The 18,811-nt window shown below is 38.4% G+C and overlaps 1 protein-coding gene across 8 annotated transcripts in view; it reads left to right on the forward strand.

Moving 5' to 3' along the window:
• The window catches only part of magi2a (membrane associated guanylate kinase, WW and PDZ domain containing 2a), a 305,513-nt gene extending 293,251 nt beyond the window's left edge, over positions 1-12,262 (forward strand). For 5 of the 8 annotated variants that reach the window (XM_047389215.1, XM_047389214.1, XM_047389217.1 and 2 more), the window contains 2 exons: positions 775-913; positions 8,247-12,262. In XM_047389215.1, coding sequence (XP_047245171.1) covers positions 775-913; positions 8,247-8,917 — 810 coding nt within the window. In that variant the 3' untranslated portion in view covers positions 8,918-12,262. Of the gene's footprint in view, positions 1-774; positions 914-1,146; positions 1,258-8,246 lie in introns of all 8 variants that reach the window. The other 3 variants (XM_047389222.1, XM_047389220.1, XM_047389221.1) reach the window with 2 other exon arrangements.
• Positions 12,263-18,811: the final 6,549 nt, after the last annotated feature.

Below are 18,811 nucleotides of genomic sequence, written 5' to 3' on the forward strand. Positions count from 1 at the left end.
AGAAATGGCTTCTTCCTCTCTGAGTGTCTTTGTTGGTACAAGACCAGCATCTTCACAAGACCTTTTTTCCAGGCGTTGATTCACACATTTTCGACCAAAATACATTCATTTCTTGAACACAGAATCCATCTGCTTCCTGAACACTATGATGGCTATAATGTGAAACATCTGACTGTGAAGAACATCATAAAAGTTTATTATTATTTTTTTGCATTTGAGTCCAAATTAGCACAAATTCAGCAGTTTTCTTCCTTTTTTCCTGTTTAATCTTTTGGACTTTGGACTATTTACCATTTAATCTGGACTGCAGATTTGTGCTTCTGCTTGGTCAGAAGACATAAAATGTTAAACTGTTGTACAGGTAGCTGCAGGTTTCTTGTGTTTTTTGGCTTTACTTTTATGTATATTATTTATTTCCTTAATATTGATAATAAGAAAAATATATACATAGTTTTAAAAATTTTACTTTTACAAACAAGTAACATAAGTTTTCAGCCAAAATGTGTCCCATATTTCTCACAGCTTGGGATATTTTAAGAGGTACAATATCTCCACATTACTTTGTTTAGTCCCAGGCTTCTACAGGAAAACGTTTTAGCTCACTGTGAGATATTTCTAAGAAACTATAAAGATACTTTCACACCACAATTCACATTTCCCACAACAACCAATTAGTTGGCTAAAGCATTAAACAAAGAGTGTTATGTTCGCCTGAAATGTTTTCTTCTCTCCAGCGGATTTTTACAACTCCCTTATTTTTTCTCTGACGTTCAGGTCGGGGACCAAATCATTGAGATCAATGGAGAAAGCACCCGCGACATGACCCATGCCAGGGCCATCGAGCTCATTAAGTCTGGGGGTAGACGGGTCCGTCTCCTCCTGAAGAGGGGGACAGGACAAGTCCCAGAGTATGGTGAGTACCTGGAGAATGTCCATCATCAGCATCTTTTCTCTCTTATAACTCTTCAACTGTATTATCTTACCTACTGATAAAATACTCTGGCATGCATTTATATCCATAATACTCTGTCTTTTAATACTCTTGTATTCTTTAATCTCAATAATAATTGCTTCCTTTTCTGTCTTGACTAACACTAGCTTATTTTCTGTCCATTTCAGTGATCTATCACTAATTGATTGGTCTAGGTTGTTACTTCCCCTTCTATAGGAATGGTATCTTCCAGTCTCTCCATGTGCATGAAAAGTGACAAGCATGGCTCCCCCTATTTCTTCCTAATGGGCCACTCTAAAGACACGGTTTGTTACCATACCAATGTTTTTCTCTTCACTTAACACCCTGCCTTTCTGTGTTGTGCTGTTGTTGTTTTAACCTGATATTAAAAAATAATCCTGCACAAAAACGCTGCAAATAAACCTCAAGATTACGCCCTTCGTTTCTGCCTGTGGGGTAATCAGCAAAGCTGCAGGAGGTTGTAAAAATTAGTGAAGGTAACTCGCCTTATTACTGAAGCAAGAATCAACCTCCAACAGCTCAAAGGAAACGTGGACAACACAACCGTTTCAGCTTGAATCAGCTGGAGATGAATGTAAATAATCCTCTATGATATTTACCAAAGTAAAATCAGTGCACAGCTGGAATCGAGCTTGAGAGGGGATCACTGCTGGTAATTAGGATATGTCCCCAACTCCTGTGGCTTCTTCATCAGTATGATACTCTCTTCTATTTCAGAGAAAGTTCATTTTTTTGCTACTTTTAAACACAAGATGATAATTGTCTGTCAGTTAAAGTATGTACAAATTGCCTTTAGGTTATTCTTGTGGGTTTGATTCAGAATTTCACTGCTGCAAACTCTTTATTTGCACACTGTAAGGTTATTTTAGCCATGCCTTATGCAGTTTAAACATATTCTAATATGGGACACACCATACAATTCCACTTAACTCATCATGGGTGTGAAATTCATAACGTTTTTGGCTTTAACAGTTCAATTAAACAGGGTGGAATGGGGGTACAATAGCAAACATTGATTTTTAAAAACAAGAATCTACACTGTTGAAAAACATACATACAGGCTAAAAGATGCCATGAATATTTGGTTAAATGTCCCTCATGCTTCTACTTTGCAGAATTGGTAGAGTGCATTTAAATTTGTGGGGTTTTTTGGTACAGATGTGGGCTTTTATCACATTTTGAAGTCACTGCTTTAGGAAGTCCCTTCCAGAAGCTTTATGTTAGCCTGCGTTATCCACTCCAAAACCAGTTTGGATGTGTTTTTAGGATTATTTTCCTGTTAAAACTACAAACTGCGTCCAAGTTTCAATGATCTGGTACAAACTGTGACCCTGAAACCATCAAGGCTCAAGTTGATCAGAAACTGGAAACTGCTAGAACACCACATTGAATCCCCTCTTACAATAGCCTGGTGTGAGAGAGAGCCAACAAATAAAGAAGCCCACTGTTCCAACACAACTTCAAGCCCAACTGAAATTTGCAGCTACTCACGTGGAAGAAGTCTTCTGGAGAAAGATTTCATGGTCAGGCAGGGCAGAAATTTAGCTGTTTGCTGCAGGAGATGGCAGTATCCTTCTGTGGGGCTGTGTTTGGCACAGATTGGATAAATGAGTGAGAAACTTCAGACCAATTCTTCAACTTTGCATCAAATCTATGAGCTAGATGGACAAAACTTCATAATAATGTGCTCAACTGTGCACTTGTGCATGTTAGCGAATATTTACAGCCTACCATTTCACAAGAGATCATTAAGTTTGTGCCCTTTTGTCCCGCTGAACAACGTGCATGGTCCTATGTGGAGTTATTATTTGAGCCTGCTGGCGTTATTAATCTGCCATATCTCCGCTAAGAATGGACTACTAAGAACTGGCAGTTGGTCAGGTCCCTCCAAATTCCCTTTAGCTCAACCCTGTTAAAAATTGGTAGATTATGCCTAAAAATCTATAGTCACTAGCATGAAAATCAACCCATTTCAGTCCACTACTAATTATGTTGTAGGCTTATTGATAGCTAGAAAAAGCTGGAGTTCAAGGTGAAACCTGATAAGACATATTTGAACCTGTAGGTATAATTTTGACCATGTGTGGATTAAAAAAAATAATGCACCCAGTTGTTTTAAAAAAAAAAAAAAAACTTTTGTTTTGTTTGTTCTTTGTTCATACCATGAACAAATAATTCATTAAAAGACAAATATTAATGACATCCCTCTGGTTGAGTGCCAATTTCAGACCTCTATTTCGATATTGTCTGATAAAACTTCTCTTACATTGAGTTTAAATGCAAATACCTATAATTTAAAACTTATGACACAAAATGCATGGTTAAATTACCTCTTTTTAGATTAATCTTTAAATGAACAACTGTAATCTAACATCTACACTCTCTTGTGTATCATTTGGTTGCTTCAGTTGCCTGAGCTCAGACTTAAACAGTGTCTTGGCATTAATCATTTCCATAAAGCTGAAGGTTGGATCTGCAGAGACTTCATGGCTGCAGCTGGATTTGTGTAAATGCAGTAAAAAGATCATATGCACGTCATTCTTTAAATCCATGCATCTGCAGCCTCTACAGGTTCTTTCAGCACCTGCTACGTCGAGTCCACTTTGCCTCTCCTGCAGCCTTCTAATGAATCTTAAAATGCATCAGGGAATTAGGGCAGGAATGTTTGTTGTTTGCTGTAACATTCAGCTAATTTGGGTCAAACTCAGAAAATAAAAGAAATACATTCAGTACATATTTTTTTCTGGATGAGCATATTTCTTTCCTTGATCTGGAGCTGTAAAGCTTGCAACTTACTATCTGCTCTAAACTTGCAGAGAAAATGATCACCCCACTGGTGAATATTCAATGTAAATAAGGCTCAGCTTGTACTAAATTAGCATTTAGCCAATGTTATCTCAGTGGATTAAAATATCCCAGAAGATGCTATTTATTTCATTAACTAAATTCAAAAAGGGAAACTTGTACATTATATTGATTTATTACACACAGCGTGAAATATTTCAAGTGTTTATTTCACTTTACAAAGAAAAGTCAATTCACTTCAATCATAGCCTTGGCCTTCTGCCACGACTGACTGTGGGTTTCTTAGAGCATATCCACAACAACAAAACACAGAAGCACATAGGGATGGGTACCGAATTCGGTACTTTCATAGGTACTGACCGAATTATGTCGTTACTACCGAGTACCTATTCATGTAAAATGAAACTGTACCTAAACGCATCATTGTGACACTGAGGGAGTGGAAGTGGGGGCAATTTTCCATGCTGGACATGAACACAGCATTGCACGCCCAAGAGCATAATGACGTCAGTCGCTGCTACAGTCAACAAAGTATGGCTCCACTTTTCAAAATGCAATGCAGATTACGCTCGCTGCAATACTTGTGATGCTAAGTGCAAGGCCAGTGGCGGGAATACTTTTAATCTGAGGAAGCACCTGATTAAGCACAAGATTTGAAGAAAGCACAATCCTCGTCAGCCTCAGATGTACGGCTGCAGCTCCTGCATTCGGCACTGTTGACACGCCTGCATCCATTAGCGACATGGGAGAAGAAATGTTTGAAACATCTGAGAGGCTACAATACAAACAGCTGGATGTTGTTTTGATATATTCATTAAAGTTTATATATTGAGAAATGAATAAGTTAAATTGAAAAATGTTGAGATTTTATTGTTAAACGAATTAGCATTTATTACCAAATGAATAAACGCAAAAGTACCGAAAATTGTTACTGTTGAGTACCAATACTCTGTACTGTATTGGTTCAAATGTGAAAGGTACCCACCCCTAGAAGCACTGAACCAGGAGTACTTTCAATGTTAAGAAAAAGTAGAGAATTAATTGCAGGAGTAGCTCCTTTAGTGACTAAATTTTGCTGACTGTTTATGGCACCAAGTTCAACTTGGGTGCTCATCCAGCCTTGTTGTCATGGTTTGCTTTGACTCGTTGAGGCATGTTTAGGAGAGGTGCTCTACAGTCACCTTACTTAACTCTTGTGTTTCCCATATTTGAAGAGTGGCTAAGAGAAATGTGGTGGTGTGTCATATTTATACCCCAGGAAAACAGAAATTGATGGATTACTAATTTCTTCAGATAAGCATAAAAAAAGTAAAGTTATACAGTCAGAAAATTTCGCAGATGCTTTGTTACATTTTTACCAGTGGGGGGAATAAATGTGGAGGACATTCTTTTTAAAACAAAGTATTTTGTGCAAATCATTATTTATAAGATTCCCCACAGCCCTCTATAGGTGTTCATGCAAAATAAAACAGCAAATTTTATAATGCTGCATTTAGTCGTTTTTGTTGATTATTCCCCATAGCCTTACACCTGATCTGACAGTAGAAATTAACGCATTTAATATTTATGAATTTTTCTTGCAAACATCTAATTTACTGTCTTTACGTCCCGTATGTAATATTACTACTGCATGCTTTGTTATAACTGAGACTCTTAGTGCTGGTGTAGCAAGCCTACAGCTTCTTCCCCCCTGCCTGGACCGCTGAAAATGACTAATAGCCGAGGGACCGAGGCTTAGTGGTGCAGAAACAGGAGCTAACAGTCTGTGAGAGTGGGTTTTTTTTTTTTTTTTGAAGGAAAGCTTTGTGGATTCGCGGTTAGGGGGCGTACTCAGACCTTAGGTTTTCATCCTCCCTGAAACACCGCCCTGTTGGACCCGTCGTCCATTTCATTAAACCTGGTTTCGATTTTCCGCCAACCTTTTAGATTGTCCTCGGCCTTAAAGAGAGCTATGGGAGGCAGATTGATGTTTTCTGAAAGTAGAGCTGCTCTCCAACGAATGTAGGAAGTAGGATTCAGAGCTGCTTTGAACTTAAAATTTCCAGTTTTTATAATCTATCAAAAATAAATCTGAAGGTTGGATTAATCACGTTTTAGAGCTAATTCTGAGATTTGTTGTGAATGTTTCTCAGGTTCAAAATGTATTTAGGATCAAGAGTTTCAGTCTCTCAGCAGAAATGGGTTTAACGGGCTAGCTCTGTTCTAATGCCTATTCTTAATCTGACAACATTAACAGGAAAATATAAAGTCTCAGAACCACCTTCAATCTGTTAGTCTCCATAATCATCTGTTGTCTTACTCGCAGATGCAACTGGATCGATCCAGGTGTGTGGCTCCCACAGTCCCATGTCTCAGCTCAGTTGATAGGAAATATGTTGGCTCAAACAGCTGTTCTTCTGGTTGGAATGTTATTCAAAGAATGGAAAGCTGTTGTTTTAAGTCCAGGTCCCTGAATGTCTTGGTGGTTCCTCTGGACAAAAAGAGGATTCAGTTAGAAACAGTAACAAAGCTAGGTGGAAACGCATCTGAGGTGTGGACCTCAAGTTGGAAACTTGCAAATCTTTATCCAAAAATAGATAAATGTAGCATAGCATGTGATCCAAACAAACATTTATTACAGCAGAATCTGAAAGGGTAACCAGTCCTGGCTCTGACCTGTTAGAACATGGCTTTTTGGTGGGTTCATTGGTGCTTCGTCATCAAATCCAGACAGCACTCTTTTCAGTTACATGTGCTTGCTGGGGTGGAGTCATCAGGAGAGGCTGATCAACCATTTAAAAGTAGACCTTGGAATATAAGAGATGCATCAAGTTAGAGAGCCAATAATAACTTGGATTCTGTTCTTTTCTTTTTGTTAACCACTTTCTTTAGACCAGAGAGAAACCAAAAGCATAAAAAATGTATTACGTTAGACGTAATTATCTCAAAACTGGGGCAATTTTTACATTTAAAAATGCTAACATTGTATCATTCCAAGGAATAAAAAGGCACATGTTTAAGGTTTCAGTCTTATTCTATTATTTGTTATACGCATTCAAACCAAACTCTTTTTGAGCCAAAAATATGATAAGGTCATAAAACAATAAGAGGTTATTTTGGCACAACCATTTCTTCTGTCTTTGCTTTTTTGTTTCACTTTTAGATGAATCAAATTTACACAGAGAAAACCTGAGAAAATACAAAAAGCCTTTTTCAAAGGATGATTTTATTTATTAAGGGAGGGGGAGCAGTCAAACCAATCTGATGCTGTGTGAAAATATAATAGACATCCTTGTTAATAAATTAACTGGTTAACAACATTATTTTGCAAGTCAAGTTTAACTTTTGCAAGCAACACGGAGGTCTGATTAGTGCCAGACCTCTAAAACCAAGAAATGACTGAGTCAGAACTCTTTTTGATAACATGACTATTAAAATGTAAATGTATTTGCTAAAAGCAACACATGTCCTAATCTGAAAAGGATTGCAAAGTCATTAATAAGGCGTTGGGAAACCACAGTGAGAGCCAATAACCAAAGAAAACTATGGAGAAAATATGGAATGGTGCCAAACCTTTCCAAATTTACTCCATGACTCAATCAGGCAGGCTGACAAAGAACTAAAAGACCGGCCTCACACTTGCCTGAAACATCTTGATAATCCCCAAGACTTTTGGGAAAACATTCTTTAGACTGACGAGACAAAATGGAAGTTGTTGGAAGGTGTGTGTCCCATTACATGTTGCAGAAAACTAACAACATTTTAGAAAAAGAACATCATACCCATTGTCGAACATGGTGGTTGTAATTAGCGCTAGTTTGCTGCTTTCAGGATTTGATTGATGGTATCATGAATTCTCCGTTTTAGCAGGAAGTTCAGCCAACATTTCATGACATTAAGCTTAAGTGCACTTGGGTTATACGGCAGGACAATGCCAAAGCACACAGCAAGTCCAAAAAATTTGTTTTAAAGTGGCCTAGTTAAAGTCTTGACTTAAACTCGATTGAGTCGCAGTAGCGTGATCTTGAACAGGCCTTTCATGATCAAAAAACCTTCAATTTGGCTAAATAAAAACAATTCAACAAGGAAGAGTGGGCCGAGAGTTATAATACACACTTGATGGCAGTCATTGCTGTCCAGGGTGGAACCACCAGCCTTTCTCCAATAATAAATAAAATCATCCTTAAAAATGCTTTTGGTATCGACTTTGGTTGTCTTTCTCCTATACTAAAATTGGTTTGATGATCTGAAACATTTAGGTGTGACAAAAAGAGGAACTCTGTTAGGAGAAAAATACTTTTTCACAGTAGTGTAAAATGTGCTGTAAGGACATTTTGGGATGACCTGGAGAAAGTCTGTTAAAGCAGGTAAAAAGTCAAACCAAAATAGTTTGTGTACACGCCATTTAAACAAATTTTTGTTGTGCAGTGGTGTGCTGGATGTGTGTGTTTGTTTTTTGTTTTTTTCTGACTGTGTCTTTTTGTTTCAGACAATGCCGCCCCATGGGATGGTCGCCCTTCAGCCTCCCCAAGCCTGTCGGAAGTAGGCCCTCCCATTGAAAACCTCTCCATGCCACCCCCTTCATCTCATTTGGCCCCGGCCCCCGACCCTCCTCATTTGCCTCCTCAGGACCCCACTTGGGATGCCGTGGCACGAGACAGCAGGATGGAGCAATCCAAAAGCCCCCAAAAAGCTGAGCTGCTGCTGAACAGCGACCCCATTATTCAGGGGAAGAGAATTGCTATGAGCAGCGGCGGCAGCAGAGCCAAGATCGACGGTGGCAGGTCCACCCATAAGGGACACAGGATGCAGCAGCACACTACTGATGGAGAAGGGGACAAGGAGGGACAAGGTGGGGAACCCAAACTTTTGAGCAGCACCAGAGGAAGATCCAAGGAGAGGACTCACTCTCCCAGCAGCTCTAAGATCCCACACACTAACGGGAACAGCAGGGAAAGTGCAGAGCGTAGGGGCAAGGCCAGGCTTAGAGAGCTCGACAGCGACCTAGGAGACAGCCAGCCTGGCCACCCCAGCAAAAGCACCAGCAGCAGCACCGCAGTGGGTAGGAAAGCCACGGTCTCGCCCGGTCCATGGAAGATCCCTGGATCGGACAAACTGCCCAGCACGCTACGCACAGATGTGTCCACGCTCAGCAGATAACGCCGCAGCGTCCACGTTTGTCTGAACTGAACCACCCCATCCAGATGAGACCACAACATTCACACCTTCCTGCTCCCATAGCCTCCGACAGATAAAAACAAAGCAGTGCAGGCTTATCTGTACCATGTCTTTTTAACTTTTATTTATACTACTGTATTTTAAATTATTCTGAAGCATTATGTTACACCCACCACCTTAAGAACTGGAAAATCATCCACTTTTAACAAGAAGACAGAGCAATCAGTAGCAGAGCAAGAGCTTTCTGAAACTTCTGAACTCCTAAGCCAAGCTGGACAGAAACCAGGCTTGGACTTTTTATATAAATATATTTACTGTTCAAATTGTAGTCTATTTTATGAAGTGGAATGTTTAAAAAGAAGGTTAGCCTGCTTTTTGAGGAGTGAATGAATTAAAACGTGACCGAAGAGATGAAATTCACTCATCAGCCGAGCTTTGCCTTAACAGAGACCGTGTGGGCCTCGGTCGCGCGCAACTAATCCATCACGATTAAAGATATATAAAAATATGAAATACATGCAAACAGTTTGTAAATAGACCATCTTCATAATGAAGAACATTATAACAAAAACTGATGGGAGTTCAAGCAAAGCAGCAACGCGGACCAGAGACTGTCGGCTCAGCATCTCCATCTGCAGTTTCTGGGGTTTCTTCTGCAATCGACTTCACAGTCTGTTTCCGTTCTGTACGACTGTACCGTTTATTCATTTTTATATCGCCATTCTTGTGCTTGTGTGTTAGGGCGGTGTCCGTTCAGATGCCAAGAGATGAATGATGGTGACAGAGAAGCGTGCCTTAGACTGACAAAGAGTCTGGTTGCTAGAAAACACCAACTTCACAGAAATTAATTAGAAACCGTATTTTTTAAATGTGATAAATTGTAAAGTATATAATTTATTCCACAAGTATGAAAATTAATCCATTAGCAGGGGTCTTTTGTTTGAGCACATGGTTCACTTTGGGTCATCGCTTATGTAAGATCCACTATTTTCCATTAAGAATCACTTACTTGTGTAATCATGTCAGCACCTTTCAACTCAAATTAGTAAGCCTGTTGGTTAATTATTTTAAAAGGCATTAATGTTACTGAGGCCTCATTAACGCGTTGTGTCATTGGTTCTGTTTGCACTGTGTGATGTTAGGAGAGGAATATCTGTGCCAAAGCTTGTTTGATTTCAGCTACCCCATGTTCGGTTCTGGTCAGACCTCTATATTGCTGATTGGCATGGTTGTTGTATTGATTTTAGGGCTCAATGCTTTATTCAACTCTTTTTTGCCCATTCTGGAATATTTATACAGCTCAATGATTTCTCAGAACAAGAACTAGGTGTGGAAGTTTAAATTTTTTATCAGGTTTTATCCATCCAGCCATTGATTTGAAGCTGAAGTTGTAGTCCATCATTTATCCACTTTAAAAAAACAAAAGCAACCAGCCCCACAGCATGAGGCCGCCATCACCATACTTGACAGTTGGTCCTTGGATGTGATGCCTAACTTTGATTCCTCCAAACATTTTTTCCATTTTTATTAAAAGCCAAAGTCTTTACATCCGGTGACCACAAAACTTCTCTCTAGAAGTTATTTAAATTGTCCACATGAGTAACTCCGAATGTCAGACAAGCTGGAAAGCATCGATTTTAGAAGCAGGGCCTGCTGTCTCAGTTCGTACCATTTCCGCTTTATTGTAGACAGTGACACTGGTATTCCAGCAGTTGCTGGTGGTTTTCTAACTCCCTATCCAGTTCCATTTCAGTTAAAGGTGACAATCTGAAACTTTTAACAGAACAGTGATCCCAAATACGCATACTGACCACAATCACAAGAAGTATGTTTGGAAGAATCAAGCTAAGCCATTCAAACCTAACCTTTAAAGCATGGTAGTGGCAGCATCATGGAATGGAGCTGTTGTGCTGCCACTGGTACAGATGCACTGCTGGTATTACTACCACTGTCCACATTAAAGCGAGTTTTAAGTAAGCCGGTGGACTTGTGCCAATGAAATAAACCACCTCCCGCTTTAATCTCCATGGACAAAACAAATACCTCCTGGAGAAAAGTCTTATGGTTAGATGAGGCAAAGAAAGACGAGAATAATGTTTGATGGCACTCAAAGTTACAATTGAGAACACTTGTCAGCTATCAAGCATGGTGGTGGCAGTATCATGCTGTGGGGCTGTTCTGTAGAGGCATGTTCCAAAGTAACCTGGGTCAAAATGTAATCTAGGAGTGCTGCAACAAGAAGAGAGCAAGGAGTCCCCACTCTTTCCATTTCATGTTTTATTTTACATGAACAAAAAAAGGTTTAGCACAAGATTTCCAAAGAAACAAAGAAGACTTCTACTAAATTGACCAAATCCAAAGTGAAACAATAAAATTTGAATTTAGAAAAGAGAAAAAATAAAATGTAAAATATCATTTTGTTGCTTTTTTGTTTTTCTTCTTTGAATGCTATTATAACTTAAAATGTTTAAATGAACCCCTTACTGTTGTCAGTAAACAGGCGAGTATTTAAATGACTGCAGCTCACATCAAAGCAGCAAAAAAGCACATCAATCCTCTCTTCTTACCTTTTAGGCTTTGCTTCATTTAATTTTTGAAAGTAAATAATTCAAACATGCAACCGACTGCATAAATCCACTTTTTTAGGGGATGAGTTGAGTAAATTGTTGGTTTTTGGGGGGTTTAAAATCTTGTTAAAGCATCTGTACCTGGTAATTTTCCCCCTGAGAAAGCCAGCAATAAAGTTTCCTTCCTCTGCTCTGCTAAGGGAAGCGCTCAAAGCTTTTAAAAGAGAAAAGGGAGACGGGGACTCATTATGTTTGCCACTGTAATCCGTAATTACACAAGGACTAAGCTGACTGATTGTAAAACAGAACCCAGCACAGAGGAGCAGGGGGTTTGGAGAAGCAGAAAAATCATCAGCTCGGCTCTTCGGCTTTAATCTGAATGTTGTGCAGGAATTTTTCTTTCATGAAATCACTTCGGTTTGACACAGAAGCTGAAACTTTTGCACAACTCACTGTTTTCCTTCTCCGTCGAGCCAAACTGTGAGCAGATGTCCGAGGACATTTCGTCGACTGGCGTTGAATTTTCCCCGAGCAGCTCTGTATCACTGTGTGGTGTTTTAGCAGTGTGTTGACCCTGAACAAATATCTCTATGTAGAAGAAGTGTTACTATTGATGGTCAGAGACTGTAAGTGAGCAACTATTTTTATTAAAATGCAGCACTATGAATATATGACCTTTTGCAAAACAAAACAACCTTGTTTACCTGTATCATATTCTGAAATGCTGTCAAAATAAAAATCTTGACACACCAACGATTCATTCGGGAGGTGCAGCTGTGTGGGTTATTATGTTTGCTTTTGTATCTAAAGTAAATTGATCAAATAGTTTGCTGGAATTTTGGCCCATTCCTCCTGACAGAACTGGTGGAACAGAGCCAGGGTTTTGGTCCGCCTTCCTCAAATATTCTATGGGACCGAGATCAGGGCTTTGTGACGGCCGCTCCAAAATATTAACTTTGTTTTCCTGAAGCCACCTTAGCCACTAATTTGGTGGCATCATTGGGGATATTATTGTAAAACTGATTATTGGGTTGGGAGGGTGTTCTAAGGCTTGTGGGCTTCCCCTTTTTTCTTCAAATATAATGATGGCCATTATGGTGACATACTTTAATTTTAGTATCTTTAGACCACCGGATATGTCCATAAATTAAGGTATTTGCCCCTGAGTGCATTTGTGAACTGAAATCTGAATGTTTATGTTGTTTTTGGAGTAATGGCTTCTTCCTCTCCAAGTGGCCTTTGTGGATAATTACTCTCTTATCAACATCAGCCGACATCTTCGCAAAGTCTTCGGCTTTTGTTTTGGGGTCGATTGGCACGTTTTGGACCAAGACACGTTAATCTCGGCTGGACATTTCCATGCTGTTGATACTTGTACAGGTCCTTCTCAAAATATTAGCATATTGTGATAAAGTTTATTATTTTCCATAAAGTAATGATGAAAATTTAACATTCATATATTTTAGATTCATTGCACACTAACTGAAATATTTCAGGTATTTTATTGTCTTAATACGGATGATTGTGGCATACAGCTCATGAAAACCCAACATTCCTATCTCACAAAATTAGCATATTTCATCCGACCAATAAAAGAAAAGTGTTTTTAATACAAAAAACGTCAACCTTCCAATAATCATGTACAGTTATGCACTCAATACTTGGTCGGGAATCCTTTGGCAGAAATGACTGCTTCAATGCGGCGTGGCATGGAGGCAATCAGCCTGTGGCACTGCTGAGGTCTTATGGAGGCCCAGGATGCTTCGATAGCGGCCTTTAGCTCATCCAGAGTGTTGGGTCTTGAGTCTCTCAACGTTCTCTTCACAATATCCCACAGATTCTCTATGGGGTTCAGGTCAGGAGAGTTGGCAGGTCAATTGAGCACAGTGATACCATGGTCAGTAAACCATTTACCAGTGGTTTTGGCACTGTGAGCAGGTGCCAGGTCGTGCTGAAAAATGAAATCTTCATCTCCATAAAGCTTTTCAGCAGATGGAAGCATGAAGTGCTCCAAAATCTCCTGATAGCTAGCTGCATTGACCCTGCCCTTGATAAAACACAGTGGACCAACACCAGCAGCTGACACGGCACCCCAGACCATCACTGACTGTGGGTACTTGACACTGGACTTCTGGCATTTTGGCATTTCCTTCTCCCCAGTCTTCCTCCAGACTCTGGCACCTTGATTTCCGAATGACATGCAGAATTTGCTTTCATCCTAAAAAAGTACTTTGGACCACTGAGCAACAGTCCAGTGCTGCTTCTCTGTAGCCCAGGTCAGGCGCTTCTGCCGCTGTTTCTGGTTCAAAAGTGGCTTGACCTGGGGAATGCGGCACCTGTAGCCCATTTCCTGCACACGCCTGTGCACGGTGGCTCTGGATGTTTCTACTCCAGATTCAGTCCACTGCTTCCGCAGGTCCCCCAAGGTCTGGAATCGGCCCTTCTCCACAATCTTCCTCAGGGTCCGGTCACCTCTTCTCGTTGTGCAGCGTTTTCTGCCACACTTTTTCCTTCCCACAGACTTCCCACTGAGGTGCCTTGATACAGCACTCTGGGAACAGCCTATTCATTCAGAAATGTCTTTCTGTGTCTTACCCTCTTGCTTGAGGGTGTCAATAGTGGCCTTCTGGACAGCAGTCAGGTCGGCAGTCTTACCCATGATTGGGGTTTTGAGTGATGAACCAGGCTGGGAGTTTTAAAGGCCTCAGGAATCTTTTGCAGGTGTTTAGAGTTAACTCGTTGATTCAGATGATTAGGTTCATAGCTCGTTTAGAGACCCTTTTAATGATATGCTAATTTTGTGAGATAGGAATTTTGGGTTTTCATGAGCTGTATGCCAAAATCATCCGTATTAAGACAATAAAAGACCTGAAATATTTCAGTTAGTGTGCAATGAATCTAAAATATATGAATGTTAAATTTTCATCATTACATTATGGAAAATAATGAACTTTATCACAATATGCTAATATTTTGAGAAGGACCTGTATGTCATTGTTTGAACAGATAAAACGTGACATCTGAAAAATGTTCCCAAGGAGGAAGTGGGACTTATGGTGGTCCAACATTCTTATTCCAATATCTTGCCTGATTTTCTGATGTCACACAAGGAAGCAGTGAGCTTGAGGTGTTGCCTTAAAATACATCCAAATATCGGTTTCCATCTGTGTTTCTCATGAAAGCAGTGCATCTAAATATATTTAAGTAGATATTACAGTATTTTCGATCTTGTGACAACACATTTTTAACAAATACAATGCTATTTTTCGTATTTTTTATTTTTTTTTGCATCGTCAAAACAAACTGAAAACACTGCATTAAACTGCAAACTCATGGTTGTTTTTTTTGGTAAAATGTTTTACATTGAAAAAATTTTATCTTTGCTATTTTTGTACTGATTCACAGTAACTAACGGTAATAAAAACGTATTTGCATCTCAACACCTTAAAACTGGACATTACAGGCATTACTGTATCTATAAAATGTGATATCCAGGAAAATATTTCTAAATGTGACCTTGAAGAATCTGTGTTTTTAAGAGCTTCAAGGCCATTCACCTTTACCCTCACCGTACTCCACAGAAACAATTGGGGTTAAGGAATAAAAATGGGATTTATACAGAATGTATGTGTGGCAGAAAACTAACACTACACAACACCCTAAAAACACCATCCGCATAGTGAAACAAGGTAGTGGCAGCATCATGCTGTAGGGAGGCTTTTCTTCAGCAAGGACAGGGAAACTGGTCAGAGTTGATGGGGAGATGGAGCTAAATACAGGGCAATATTGGAAGGAAACCTTTTAGAGGCAGCAAAAGACTCCACTCTGTGCTGGGGCTTCACCTTCCAGCAGAACTATGACCATAAAGATACATCCAGACCTACAATTAGTGGCGGTTCTTGCATGAAAGCCACCCTGGGTACACTTAAGCAAACCCCCTCACCAGCAGAGTGGCCAAACTCAACAAAACTGCAAAAATAATTTCACCATGTAGCTAAAAATCATATTAGTTTGTTTTTAAATGTGTTTAGAACCTTAACCTAATTAACACATCGTGGTCGTGACATTTACAGCTAACATGTTCCCATTAATAATGTCCAGTTTGGAAGATGAAGACCTATTTCCATCTATGTTGCCCCTAATAACATTATTCAGACATTATACCACTAACCTCAATATATAAATCAATATTTGTTTTTTAAGTTATCTACAGTTTTGTATCAAACACAATATACTATATTGAAATTAGATGTAACTTAAAATCACAAGTACTGAACTGATTTTATTTTAATTACTGTATTATAATTATCATATTTCATAGTTTTTAATCCAACAATTAAAGCTACTGTAATCTTGGTGTCATAGGTAAACTTGATCAAACTCTTTAAAACAGAACAATCTTATGCAAAATGTTTGTTAAAGTCGTGGCTTTCACTCTTGAACAGAACTGGTCTTTTACAACGAGGTGTTCTAGAAACTAAATGAAAACCCATTGACAAAACATAAAAAATAGATTTAGTTATATAAAGGACAAATGCATTCAGTGTTCATGTTTACTCATCAGAAAAACAGATTCCAATCCTCCACTGATGAGGCAGAGATATTCTTTTCTATCAGAAGCCTACTGACCCAAAGCAGCATTTACTGTTAAGTTATTCATCTGAATCCAAATACAGCTGCTAAACCTAACTGAAAATATATGCAAATAAATATTAGATAACACAACAGCATTCAGCAGGCAGCAAACCAAATTTAAGCACAGCTCCAGCTTTGGGTCATCAACAAATCTTGAATCAACACATCATACTTCATTATAAAGCCTGCAGACCCATCTCTGTTCCGCCAAAACCGCACATTGCCATAAAGCCAACAATCACATGGTTTTCTTTTGCACAAGAACATATTAAAGTATTCTCCTTTACAACCCTCTCTCAAAATAAAAATAAAAAATCCTTCTGAAATGCCTTCTTTACATCTAAACGGGACGGTTTTTCAAAAAACGTTATTGTTGAATAACAAAATGAATGTTTTAAAAAATGTTTGACAAATTTTTCAAGTTATTAGAATTTTTTATTCATTTAATCAGTTGATATTTGTCAGGCTCACGAGCGTTTGATGGTGGTGTTACAGTGTGGACAGGTGTGTCTAGTCAGTACAGAACTGCCCTTCACTTTGTGAATGGTACAAGTCCTTACTATCTGAATAACAACAACCCTGCATGAACAACAAAGGCTTAATTTCATCGTCAGCCAAATATCCCAAACTTTTTGTGAGTAGTATACTTTAAAAATAAAAGGCCCTCAAATATGAGCTGATTTCTCACTATATTTAAAATCACAAAAGAACATTGTTATCCCAGACTCTTCAGACTGAAAGTAGACTTCCTCTAGATGCCACTCAAAAGGTCTCTTTCATATTTGATGTTGGATTTCAAAATCAAAGCCACCAGAAAATAACACCACCTATATTTCTCTCCATATTAATTGACTGATAAACAGAAAACCTATCGCCGCCAACTGGTTTCCCTTCTTATTTACGATCCTTCTGAATGCCACTTAAAAAGTTTTACTCAGTAGCATAAACAGTGAAAATGATCATTTTTGTGAAAATGTTGGTAAAAAAATATTCTCTTGTAGATTATTTTATCTGTTGCAAGATGTCAGCTCCAATCAGAAACTAACTATACGTTTAATTAAAATATGTAAATACTTTGGAGCCTGACTAGTACATTTGTCAAAATATTAAGAGCATCCTTTACTGAATAATTTCACAGACAAACCAAGCTTTAATGCATCCTGTGTTATTTTTAACAGATAAAATTTATAAATTAGAATATTAGTTCGAATTTCCTTTATTTCAGTTACTCAGTTCACTAAGTGAAACACAATATATAAATTAATTTCACAAACTGATGTTTTTAAGCCCTTACTTCTGTTAATTAGTGATTCTCCATTTATAGCTAAAACACAATATTAAAAATTTGAATATTACATCAGACCAATAAAAACGTTTTTATGACAGAAATGCGGGCTTAATGAACAGTATTCTTAATACCTGCTTAAATGTTATTTTCAAAAGGCATTTTCAATCTGACAAACGAGCCTTATCGGAAAAAAATGTCTAATTATTAAATATGACTGCATATAATGTTGAATTAAATACATTCAGATTTGATCCTAGATATAATACAATACAGTTAAATTCAGTTTGTTACACCGATTGGCCAAAAAAGGATATATTTACGTAGCTTTTATTTTTGAAATTATTCATCAAATTTGACAAACGTGTGACATCTAGAGGAGGTGCACCTTTAATCTGGAAAAGACAATCCCTTTTAAGGTTATTCACTAGATATTAATTATCCTAATGAATGGAGAGGTATCTCAGAGTTTATTGTACGTTTACGCATTTTAAAGAGGTTAATTTTTGTAATTTACCTCTTTTCAGAAGGAGACTTTTATTCTGAAAGCGGGCAGAAAACGATGACACCATAATAGTGCTTTTGCGTAAAAAAAAAACTAAAAACCTATGAGGACTGGCTTGACCAAAGTAACCTGGCGTTAAAAACAAAACCAGAGGTTCAAACTATGACCAACTGTAATATAATATAATAATATAAAGCAAATATCACCTTACCTTCAAATTGATTTTTACTATATGCTTCCTCCATTGCAGAAAGTGTTTACGACCTCCACACCTGGGCTGAGTTCGGCTGATTGACACCACACAGACATGCGCCTTACTGCTCAGCAGTAAACAGGGTGTTCCTCCTAGACACACGGGGGCGCTAACTCCTTACTGACTCCTAAGGCATATAAGCAGTTTCCTGTCCTTGAAATTAAGGGATAAATAAGCTATTTTTTTTATTTTTCGCTGGATTGTAGGCAGATTTCTTTTTTTTTATTTTTTATTTTTTTATTTCTATCACGCTGTAGTGTTTCAGAGCATCAAATGAATTCTAATATCACACAAAGATTATGATAAAATAGAAAAAACGGCTTTGAAATTATTTATTTTATTAAGGAAAAAAGAAAAGCAATCCAAACCAACCTGGAAGTTAAAAAGTAATTGCTCCCCAAACCGTAATAGCTTATTGTACAGACAAGTGTTTGCAATAATTGGCAATGAGCCTTTAACGTCATAAGGAAAGAATTGTGCTGTACAGATTTTTTTTTTGTTCAGGCATATTGGAGGGTTTTCAAGTATGCCGGCCCTGTTTAAAGTGATGCCATAGCATCATCGGCTTTGACTAGGCCATTCCAAACTCCATTTATCCTATTTTTCGTTTTTCTTTTCTTTCTTCTTCTGA

The sequence above is a fragment of the Girardinichthys multiradiatus genome, chromosome 17, assembly GCF_021462225.1.
Source record: "Girardinichthys multiradiatus isolate DD_20200921_A chromosome 17, DD_fGirMul_XY1, whole genome shotgun sequence".
Taxonomy (NCBI): domain Eukaryota; kingdom Metazoa; phylum Chordata; class Actinopteri; order Cyprinodontiformes; family Goodeidae; genus Girardinichthys; species Girardinichthys multiradiatus.